Source organism: Jaculus jaculus, chromosome 1 (genome assembly GCF_020740685.1).
Source record: "Jaculus jaculus isolate mJacJac1 chromosome 1, mJacJac1.mat.Y.cur, whole genome shotgun sequence".
In the NCBI taxonomy this organism is placed as follows: domain Eukaryota; kingdom Metazoa; phylum Chordata; class Mammalia; order Rodentia; family Dipodidae; genus Jaculus; species Jaculus jaculus.
In genome coordinates, this window is record NC_059102.1 from 36008724 (window position 1) to 36020900 (window position 12177).

The 12177-nt window shown below is 40.2% G+C and overlaps 1 protein-coding gene across 2 annotated transcripts in view; it reads right to left on the reverse strand.

Moving 5' to 3' along the window:
• The window catches only part of Abcc2 (ATP binding cassette subfamily C member 2), an 84233-nt gene that overhangs the window by 25616 nt on the left and 46440 nt on the right, over positions 1-12177 (reverse strand). Inside the window, exons 12-17 of one of the 2 annotated variants that reach the window (XM_045156078.1) lie at positions 7918-8055; positions 7256-7402; positions 5685-5769; positions 4769-4835; positions 2942-3068; positions 960-1109 (exon numbers count right to left, since the gene is read on the reverse strand). In XM_045156078.1, the coding sequence (XP_045012013.1) occupies positions 960-1109; positions 2942-3068; positions 4769-4835; positions 5685-5769; positions 7256-7402; positions 7918-8055 (714 nt within the window). Of the gene's footprint in view, positions 1-959; positions 1137-2941; positions 3069-4768; positions 4836-5684; positions 5770-7255; positions 7403-7917; positions 8056-12177 lie in introns of both variants that reach the window. The other variant, XM_012951524.2, reaches the window with a different exon arrangement.

The window sequence follows — 12177 nt, forward strand, 5'->3', positions numbered from 1 at the left end:
TAAAAATTTTTTTTAAATTTATTTTTACAATAGCCATTTAAGGGCTGCAAAGGTGATGGGTAAAGTGCTTGGCATACAAGCTTGAGGATTTGAGTTTGTATCCCCAACACACACATAAAATCTGGGCATGGTGGCAGGCTTCTGTAATCCCAGGTGCAGACAGAAGGATCCCTAGGTCTGGCTGGTTAGTGTAGCCAAACTGGTGAACTCCAAGTTCAATGAAACTCTGTATCAAAAAGTAAGGGGGAAGCCGGGTGTGGTGGTGCACACCTTTAATCCCAGCACTTGGAGGCAGAGGTAGGAGGATTGCCATGAGTTCAAGGCCACCCTGAGACTCCATAGTGAATTCCAGGTCAGCCTGGGCTAGAGTGAAACCCTACCTTGAAAAAACAAAAACAAAAACAAACAAACAAAAAAGTAAGGAGGGGAACAACTGAGGTTGACTCTGGCTTCTACATGTATGTGCCAACACACATACATACACACACAAAAAAATAAATATAACTGACTTTCTTTTTGGTTTTTCAAAGTAGGGTCTCGCCCTAGCCCAGGCTGACCTGGAGTTCACTATGTAGCTTCAGGCTGTCCTCAAACTCACAGCAATCCTCCTATGTAGGCCTCTTGAGTGCTGGGATTAAATGCATGCACTATCACACCTGGCATAAAAATGACTTTTCAAAAGGCACTTAACAATACAAGTCTACTTTGGACCATTCACTGTTAAACTTATTGTCTTGGCTACTTTGCCTCATTAACTTCAATTTAGATTCCTGCATTTGCTTCCAGGTACAAAGTTCAACATTTAGAATTATTTGTGCAAAATATATGGCCAGTACAAACATATTTTGCGTGTGTGTGGCGAAAAGTATTTGCCAACTATGTCACTCCTACATACTTCTTTGCTATCATTTTTTTTATTCAATGTTTTTCCCCTTAAGGTCCCTTGTTGTCCCCAGTACCTTCTCTCCAATCTCAGCCAAGTCTCCTCCAGGCAGTATTTCCAAGTCTGGGAGGAGAGCACAGGCTTCTAGAACTTGCTGATACCTCTTTTCATTAAATTCAGATCCAAAAAGGATGTTGTCCTTTATGGTGCCGTTCTGAATCCAGGCCTGCTGGGGGACATAGGCTGTAGTACCCTAAATGGAAAATCATCAGACCACATGACAATTATACTTACAGAAATGAAGGCTGAAGAATTAGGGGGCAAGGAGCAAGTACGGCTTAGGTTTGAAGAACTATATGTCAGGAAGCATCTGGTATTTATCAACATGTTCACACTCGCTGCACTGACCAATGTCCTCATCACCATTAAGCACCCTGGACCCTTTTTAGACTATCATTTTCTTGTCATGATCCTGAACATCAGAAAATGAGTATACATGTTGCTTCTAGAACAAAGTTGTCATCAAATCCAATTGGTTGGCTAGAATGAATATAAGAGAATGCCTCTGTAGGAAGCAAAAACTAAGAGTGTGGAATAAAAGCACAAAACAGGTTATATCCAAAGAGACGGAGGCTGACAAATGCTTGTGTTGGAAAAAAAAATGCAGTTGTGAGTTAGCAATGAAAAGCTTCCCCACAGGAGGGAGTCAGGAGACAAGGTCTTGGCTAAGTTCATGCTTTTTGAAAATGCACATTGGCTCATAAGAGATTGGTAAATAAGGGAATGATGTCAGCATATTGTAGAAGAAAAGCTGCTTTTTAAAACTTTTCCAATCAAGTCAGTGTAAAGCAATCAGGTACAAGGTTTCTTATAATTAAAAAAAGAAATCCTTAGCAATGTATGAAGATCTTAAGGGGGAAAGCTGAAAATCTCCTTCTGGTGTAAATAGTAGCTACTTAAAAAAAATTTTTTTTTGTTCATTTTCATTTATTTATTTGAGAGCAACAGAGAAAGAGGCAGATAGAGAGAGGGAGACAGAATGGGCGCGCCAGGGCCTCCAGCCACTGCAAACGAACTCCAGATACATGCGCCCCCTTGTACATCTGGCTAACGTGGGTCCTGGGGAATCGAGCCTTGAATCGGGGTCCTTAGGCTTCACAGGCAAGTGCAAGCCATCTCTCCAGCCCAATAGTAGCTACTTTAATGATTGAAAATTACCTATAACTTCCTTTCCGGTGAAGTTTAAAGTACAAATAGAGATGCCATGAAATATTTTTTCTATTTTTTTAAACAAATCATGGTTGATGCAGTCAACATTCTATGCTATCTTCTTATATTAGAAGCAATTACATGCAAAGATCTGACTCCAAAGAAGGAAATAAGCGTAGCATAGTGGCACGGGCCTACAACCCCAGCTCCTTAGAAGCTGAGGCAGGAGGTTCGCCTGAGCTACAGAGCATGTTTAATGCCATCCTGTCTCAAAATCTAAAGCAAAAAGAGTGCTGGGATATTACATTTCAGTGGCAGTACACTGCCTGATCTGTGCAAGACACTGAGTGCAATCCTTAGTAGTTGGGGGGGGGGGAGGAGAAAAAAACAGGAGGAGGAAGAGGAAGAGGAAGAACAAAAGGAGGAGGAGAAGGTCCAAGACTAACTATGATGTTAGGTGTAGCTGTCACTATTGCTTTATAGCAGCACTGGTTTTATTATTGTCATTACTGGAATTGTTTTTGTTGGCACTCATGTTATAAAGTTTTTAGTGATCTATCACAACTTTTTCCTAGGTCCTTTTATTTTCACTTCATAATTTTTCAGAATCTGAGATTTTCAGAAGGGCATAGATAGAAAGCAGAAGTGCCTACACTTTGAAGGAAAACATCGTAGTCAACAGAGTGTGCATACATGAATCACAGGAATAGCTCATTAAAAATGCAGATTCTTAGGTCCACCCTCAGAGTTTGATTGTATAAGCCCAGGATGAGGCAGATGCTCCAAGTGAGGAAACAGCACGAGGAGGCTCACCTTTGAGAGCCAGAAGTCGCCATTGTACCCCCCTACCTTGATGGTGATGTGCCCATGGACATGTTCCATTTCTCCCAGCATAGCTGACATCAAAGAAGATTTTCCAGAGCCCACAGTGCCTACCACAGCTACCAATTGGCCTGGCAAAATGTCCAAGTTCACACTGAAAGAGAAATAATTTTGAAGAAATGGGGAGGTAGTAGTTCAAGCCAATTCTCTGACTTCCCATGAAGTCTATTACTAGGTAATAGTCTCTCAATGCTGAAAAATTTATATAAGTCCCCAAAATGCTTCTTTGATTTAAGTCCCAAGAGGTTAAAGACTGATCTCTAGCCAGGTGTGGTGGCTCACGCCTTTAATCCCAGCACTTGGGAGGCAGGAGTAGGAGGATTGCCATGAGTTCAAGGCCACCTTGAATGGCCTGAGTGGCCTGAATTCCAGGTCAACCTGGGTTAGAGCAAGACCCTACTTCCAAAAAAAAAAAGAATCTCTAGTTTATCAATTCATCTAAATCCTGTTTGTTCCAAATGTACCTTTGCAACAGAAAAGGTTCTTAGGACCAACCATTGACCCCAGCAAAGCCTGGAGACCTGGCACAGTTCAGGTTCCAACTCTAACACTGCTGGGTTAGACAATTCTGGAAGGTCACTTTCTCTGGACTAAGGTTATTTGTTTTTAAACTAACAATCAGTTGGACTTTGCTTCCAAATTAGGAGTTGTTTAATGACTAATTATGTTACTTATTATTACTCAATATCTCTCAAATAAATTTATCTATGAGTAATACTTGCCAAAAGCAGATTCCCTATATCTGAAGAGCTGCCTTCTTTGGATGGGGAGGGTTGCGTGTTGGGACTAGGTGTGTCAACTTGATTATTTGAGTCCCTAAAAACATCTATAACATTAGGAACCTGTTCATGGTCTTTCTGAATCTACTCATAGAGCTGGACTTCTTCCAGACCGTATCAATGAAATAGGAACAATGTCCAATTTCCTCTGTGCAAAGGAAAGCTTTTGGGTTGGGAAGTTGAGACTTTTTGGCTAATAACACTACATGCAATTCATCCTCTGAGTACACCACAAAGAACACCGGTAGGCATGCCTTTCTTTCTTTACAACCTATCTTCTCTCTCTCATGACTTCCTGCCTTTCTCTCTGACTTCTATAGTTATTAAATGTACTATGGAGTCAGCCCCAGGTGAGTTGCATATATTGTTATACACAAGCCTTACGAGGTATCTTATGTGCAGCAGTGTGCAAGAATAGGCTGGCTTACAGCACACGAAGTGATTGATGGGCTGGGGTATGGGAATAGGCTATTTTGACATAAAATTTCAGATCTGAAATTGATTTTTTTTGGAGACAGAGTCTTGCTATATAATCTAGGCTTGCCTCAAACTTGTGATCCTCATGCTTCAGCCTCCCAAGTGCTGAGATTACAGGTGTGCACCAGTACACCCAGCTCTGAAATTGAATTTTATATAAGAAGTTCTGATTGTCTAGGCTGGGGAGAAAAGCTATATTCAAAATTGAGGTTCTTAAGCATATCCTCTACTATTTCCAAAGACAAAAACCACCTGACAACTTCATGCTACCTCCATCTGTATCTTGGGAGCAAATGCATTCTGGGTTTCTCAGCTGGAAAGTTACAGGCCAACAGCAGAAATCAGGTGGCCCATGTAGTCGGGAAAGAGGTTCCAGATCTCTGCCATCAGCTCATGCCTCTAGGGTTTAGCCTGCACTGACATCTAACTAAACACAACACATAATGTGCTTCCCATGTCCTACTATGTGTAATGTCCTGAGAGCAGGCCAGGCCAGCAGAATCCTAAAAGAGAGCACGATAGCAAGGAAACAACTCACTCTTGGATCGTGGTTTCCAAGTCCCGGTCCCAGGTAAAAGAGGCCTCAGAAAACTGCACAGCTTTATCTGTTAAAGAAAAAATCTCTCTCTTTTAGTCACGTCTGTCAGCCCCTCCTCAGCTTGCATGTGTCTCTGCTTCCTCTACCAGCCTATAAGATCATCTCTGTTAGGTGTTTCACATATGCTAAAAGGAGGCAAAGCTCCCAAGAAGATTCTAGAAGTGGCCTGCATCTTTCTTTTTAAATTCAGAAGCCTAGCATGGTATCCCAGATTCCTGATCTACATATTCCCTGGGAATATTGCCAGGCCCTCTGTTATCTTATCGCCCTTATATGAGTTCCATCTTCTTTTTTTGTTTTGTTTTTTCGAGGTAGAGTCTCACTCTAGCTCAGGCTGACCTGGAATTCACTCTGTAGTCTCAGGGTGGCCTAGAACTCGAGGCGATCCTCCTACCTCTGCTTCCAGAGTCCAGAGTGCAGGATTAAAGGTGTGTGCGACCGCACCCAGCAAGTTCCAACTTCTTAAATAAACCTACCCCATGCTGGATCCAGGCTGGATCACTCTGGCTGTGGATGGCTTTATTTTATTTTATTTTTTTTCTGCTCCGTGTTACCTTCCTAATTCTACATACTTGGCCTCATCCTGACTTCTGCTTTCTAGCTCCTTTGCAGATTTCCTTGCTTATTTTCAGAATAGCTATTCCAACTTTGCATAGCAACCTACATAAGTGATTTTTCTCTCGGTGGAAATGTAATGTGATCTAAAGCAGTAGGCTTGTTATACAAGCAACAACTCAAGACAGATTCCCTAACTCTTCCTTTTGGTCAGTTTGCTGCGGCTAAAGCCCTTGAATTTCAAACTCATGGTGCCAGCACTGGAAATAATTTGGGGGAAAAAACTTCTACATTTGTTTACCAAAATTGCAGACATGGCGAATGGCAGATGTGTCCAAGTCATCCCCTCCCAAGTACTTCTCTAGCCGCTCTGTAGAAACACTGGCCTAGAGAAGGACACAAAGCACCCCAAGAACAATACATTCAGCACCAATTACAGTGACGGAAAGGACCCTCACTTTGCCATCAGCCATGATTTTTGCCACAAGTAGAGCTTCCTAACCACCACAGAAATCAGCCATATTGAAGCCCTGGAAGACATCCCACCGTACCTCAGCCCAGGATGCCATCCCACACTGGACAGAGGAAAATCAAGACACTGTTTCAGACCCTCAGAGAGCTTGGGGTGTTCAGAACTACTGCTCCTTCTCTACAGTCTTTGAAATTTATTTCCAAAAACTATCCCCTATCTTCTTCTATGAGAGAACCCTAACTTCTACCTGCTCCTGGTAACTGGGCCCCTGTCTTGTCTTTATTTAACTGAGTCTATGCCTTCATGTTTCACCTAGTATCCTAATTGCTCTGCTACTGGGGATCTTCTACAGAGGACTTGGTCAAAGCTTGAGTTGCAGCTGACCTAAGTGTTGGCAAAACACCCTGAAGCTGCCGTGAGAACTAGGGGAGGTTTTCAAGACACATCTACAATGGATGTTTCTCAAGGCCTTCCTATCTTCTCACAGTGATCGGCCTCCGATGGAGTACTTCCTACCTGTTCCTTCCTTAGGGTACAACTGCAGAGTACAGAGCTGCTTAGCTGCTACAAGGATCAACTCCCCAGAAGCAGAATGTCCTGCTTCCCGTGTTTCATTATCATCTGTCCCTTTTTGGCTCAGCGTTCTACTGTGGGACAAGAAATGCAAAGAGCAAACACCTTTGCTGGCTTGGTTTTTGTTATGTCTACAATAAACTGTATCTAAAAGAGCATGTTCTTTCAACACTGGCCTTTTATTAATACCCTACTGCACCGGGAGGCCTTTTCCTAGATCACAGTCCTTATGGCTTGACCTAGTCATTCATGTCACGCAGGCCACACCCTCCCCTTCTCAGTCTGGCCCTGTCATCAGTCTGCAACCTGCCTTTTAAACTCTCTCCTGAGGTCTAGTCCCTGGTCCATCTCAGTGAATATGTTCAGTTTGCAGAAGCTAGACATCGCCTCTGGCATATCCAAGGCTTCCTGAACTCCAAACTCTTTGATAGCTTGAAGCTCCCAAGTTTACCACCACATAGGTTCATGAAAAGAGAATTTTCTCTACTTTTGTGTCATATCTAACTATGCTATGTCAACACCTCAAGAGCTCTAGGAAGACATAGGAGAAACCAGTCTCAGAAAAGGATTTAGACCAGGGCTAGCCACAACAGTCTCCCTAAGTGCCTTAGGTGAGGTTGGGATGATTGTCCTCATTTTATAGTCAGATAAATGGACTCAGATAGCTTGTGATTTCAGTAAGATCAAATCATTGGTCTCCAGAGACTAGAGAGATCTTTGATTAGGTTCACCAGCAGAAACAAGACATGGGATATAGCAAGCCAGCAATTCTGGATTGTCAGGTATTTAACCAGAGCCAAGTAGTTAGTAGTGGTGGTTCTATGTACCTGGAGGATGAACGAGACCACCATGGGAAGCATGGTCAGAGGGAAGCGGAGAATATTGAAGAGGGTGATGGAGGTGAAAGCCTTTTCTGCATCCAAAATATTGTTGCTGTCCACCAGAACATAAACAGAAAATGTGACCACAGACACCTGGAAAGAACAAGGGTGTGAACAGTTTATTACTAAAAAGGTCTAAGCAGCCTTGCACTAACAATTTCAGCAACATTGTATATTGAAGTTGAAAGAATGTTATCCCAACCGCTTCATATTTCCAGTGAGCAAAGTGAGCCCAGCGGTGGAAAAAATATTTGGCCTGAGTTAACAAAGTCAATTAATTAATTGGTAGAATCAAAGTTTGGTCCTTTTGGCTCTTTCTAGCTGTACATTCCTCAGCCCACAAGAAAAGAAGAAGTCATCCTATGCAGGTAATTCTTGGAAACCATATTCATTATAAACATCCTGAAAATGTGCTCTGGGGCTACCATTACCAAACAGTACCTAACAGATGGAACTAGAGCTGGGGGCACGACGTAGGGATGATGACGAGGTAAGGGTAGCTCCTTGAACTTTGGGATCTGGCCCATAGGTACTGGGAATTTGTCAAGGACAGACCTACCGTTACAGGAAGCTGTCCTGCCAAATCCACCAAATCCATTGTTACTCACCAGGACTGGAGCTAACTGTAGAAGCAATATCATAAGGGCCTGCCGCTGACCAAAACTCCTTAAGTTTTTGAGCTCTTTCTTCCGAAGATTGTAGACTTGGTCTTCAAATGAATGTTCCCAGGCAAAATATTTCAAGATCTAATAGGTCAGAAAATAGCACAACTCACATTGTTTCTCAAAAGGGTACCACATGCCTATCACCTAACTACAGTTTTAGGATTTTCTTCTCAAAATCTCGGAGTGGGTGGAAATCCAGATTATAAAGTGATTATAGAGAAGCAGTTTGTATCTGTTGTCAACCTGCTACATACAAAGCATTTTACATATATTATATCACTTAATCTCTTTAACAAACTACCCAAGTTTGCCTGCCTAAATAGGGTTGCCAAGATAGAGGCCTGTCCATGCTAAACCTTGAGAACTTCTGGGCCACCTAAGAAGTGAGCCACCCAACTCTTACAGAATTATTATCCTCATCTAAAGAATAAGGAAACAAGTGGAAGTAACTTGCCCAAAGTTACCAATCTAGCAAATGGTAGAGCTGTACAGCTGAGATTCAACATCAGGTCTATCTTTTAATTCAGAGACATTAGCAGAAGACATGTTAGAGCTTCGAGGAGAAATGTCAAGGAGCTAAAAGGGATCTCTGATACATTTAAAAAAAACTTTTGAATGTTAAAATCTACTCATTCAAAACAGCATTTTTTTTTTAAGAAAAGAACTTATAAGTCACCTTTAAAGGATGAAATGCATTATTTTGAAAGCTAGGAAGTAGCAGGATAGAAGTAAAAATTTATCTTGCTAATCCTGTTCAAACTTCAGTTTTGGAAACCAACTAGTTGATGAAAGTGATTTTTTTAAAAATATAAATCCAATAAATCTATCATTTAGTAGAACATCAGCTAATCTAGAAAATCAATAGCAAAGGCATAAAAGAATTTAAATGTGACTCTTTCAAAAACAATGGATTTGACCTTGGCTGAATATCAGGATCATTTAGGGAGCTTTTAAAACACATTGCCTATGTAAAGGCTTCAATCCCACAGAGTCCGGTTGAAGTTATTTTAAAGTTCAACCTCAAGCCAGGTGTGGTGGTGCACATCTTTAAGCCCAGCGCTCAGGAGGCAGAAGTAGGAGAATTGCTGTGAATTTGATGCCATCCTAGTGAATTCCAGGTCAGCCTGGCCTAGAGCAAGATCCTACCTTGGAAAACAACAACAACAAAATGTTCAACCTCAACTTTAATGAGTTTTACAAACTGTGCAGGCAATTCTCATGTACGGCCATGGCCATAAACCACCATTCTAAGTTGGCTATTCTAAGAATTAACCATGCTGACACTGCCTGGACCCACCAAACAGTCACCGTTTCTACCCTTTGGAAACATACAGCCTCACTTGAAGGTAACTCCCATTCCCAATCAAATCTAACCTATCAAGCTTCTAGATCTTAGTACCAACTTACAAGAAATAGGAGAAACAAGAGAAATATATATGCTTAAAATATGATGGGAGTTGGCAGGTTGTACAGTAAAACCACTATCAACTAAATATCATGTGTGAACATTTTTAAGACCTTTATTCAAATTAAGCAACAGTTTAAAAAAGAAGTATGGGACATTTGGGGAAATTGATGAAAAAACTATTAATTTTTAGTACAATAATGATATGATGGTTATGTTAAAAATGAAGTACTTAGCTGGGCATGGTGGTGCATGCCTTTATCCCAGTACTTGGGAGGCAGAGATAGATAGATTGCAATGAGTTCAAGGCCAGCTTGAGACTACATAGTGAATTCCAGGCCAGGAGCTAGAGCAAGGCCCTACCTTAAAAAAAAGAAAAGAAAAGAAAAGAAAAGAAAAGAAAAGAAAAGAAAAGAAAAGAAAAGAAAAGAAAAATGAAGTTCTTTTAGAGGTACATAAAATGTACGTATGGATGAAATAACAAGATAGTCAAGATTTGCTTTAAAAAACCTAGCAAGTATGGAGTAGGGAGTGGGCACACAGATGAAACTAGCTAAGTTAGTGTGATAACCACTGGGACAGGTGATGAGTCCATAAGGTTTCTTAACAGCACTCTAATTTGGGGTACATTAAAAACTTTCTGCAGGAACTATGTGTAGTGGCACACTCCTTTATTCCTGGCACTCAGGAGGCTACAGTAGGAGGAATGTTGTGAATTTGAGACCAGCCTGGGGAGCCTCAGGTTATCCTTGGATAGAGTGAGACCCTGTCTCAAAAATAAAACAAAAAAATTCTACAGGATCTGGGGAGGTTACTCAATGGTTAAAAGCACTTGTTTTCAAAGCCTGCCAGCTTAGGTTCATTTTCCCCTCATCTATGTAAGGCTTTAAAGCTGGATACAAAGTGGCTCATGTATCTGTGATACCAAGCACCTATAAGTAATGGGAAATGGAACCAGAAAAATGGCAAAAATAAATGCATACCTTTCAATAATAACTCTTAATATCAATGGCCTCAATGTCCCAACCAAAAGACATAGGTTTTCAGACTGGGTTAAACAGTAGGATCCTTCAATTTGTTGCCTCCAAGAAACTCACCTTTCTACAAAGGATGGATACTATCTTAGGGTAAAAGGTTAGAAAATAGTGTTTCAAGAAAATGGGTCTAGAAAACAAGCAGGGGTTGCTATCATAATATCTGACAAGGTAGACTTGAGTCCAACATTAGTTAGGAAAGATAAGGAAGGTCACTTTATATGGATTAAAGGCACACTCCAGCAGGAGGACATTACAATCCTAAGCATATATGCACCTAACATGGGGGCTCCCAGCTTCATCAAACACTATCAGAACTAAGGTCACAGAAAACACCAAACACAGTTGTAGTGGGTGACTTCAGCACCCCACTGTCATCAATTGACAGGTCATCCTGGCAAAAAAAAATAAACATTTGTATCTGGATTAAATTAGATGATAGAACAAATGGACCTAACAGATATATACAGGATATTTCATCCAAATGCTAAAGAATACACATTATTTTTAGCAGCACATGAAACATTCTCTAAAATAGACCATATACTAGGATACAAAGCAAATCTTAACAAATACAGGAAAATTGAAATAATTCCTTGCATTCTATCTGACCACAATGGAATCAAACTACAAATCAATAGCAAGAAAAGCTATAGAGCATACACAAAATACGGAAACTAAACAATACACTATTAAATGATGAATGGGTCAATGAAGAAATCAAGAAGGAAATAAAAAAATTCATGGAGTCAAATGATAATGAGAACACAACATACCAAAACCTTTGGGACACAATGAAGGCAGTCCTAAGAGGTAAATTCATAGATTTAAGTGCCTATATTAAGAAATAAGAAAGGTTGCAAGTAAACAACTTAATGCTTTACCTTAAAGCCTTGGGGAAAGAAGAACAAAGCAAACTGAAAATCAGTTGATGGGAAGAAATAATTAAAACTAGGGCAGAAATTAATGAAATAAAAATAAAAAAACAATGCAAAGAATCAATGAAACAAAGAGTTGGTTCTCTGAAATGATAAACAAGATTGATAAACCTTTAGCAAATATGACCAAAAGAAAGAGAGAAGAGACACAAATTAATAAAATTAGAGATGAAAAAGGCACCATTACAACCAATACCAGAGAAGTTTCAAAAAATCATAAGGACATACTATAAGAACATAAACTCCACTAAGTGTGAAAATCTGAAAGAAATGGATGATTTCCTTGATTTATATGACCTACCTAAATTAAATCAAGATAAGATTAATCACTTAAATAGAGCAATAACAAGTATGGAGATCCAAGCAGTTATCAAGTCTTCCAAGTCCAGATGGATTCACTGCTGAATTTTACCAGACCTTCAGGGAAAAACTAACACCAATGCTTCTTAAACTTTTCCATAAAGTAGAAAAAGAAGAAATCCTACCAAATTCCTTCTACAAAGCCAGCATCACTCTGATACCAAAACCAGGCAAAGATAGAAGAAAAAAAAAAAAAGAAAAGAAAATTACAGACCAATCTCCCTCATGAACATAGATGCAAAAATTCTCAACAAAACATTGGCAAACATAATACAAGAATATGTCAGAAAAATCATTCATCCCGACCAAGTAGGCTTTATCCCAGAGATGGAGGGATAGTTCAACATACACATTCAATAAATGTAACACATTATATAAATGGATTGAAGGACAAAAATCACATGATCATTTCATTAGATGCAGAAAAAGCATTTGACAAAATCCAACATCCCTTCATGATAAAAGT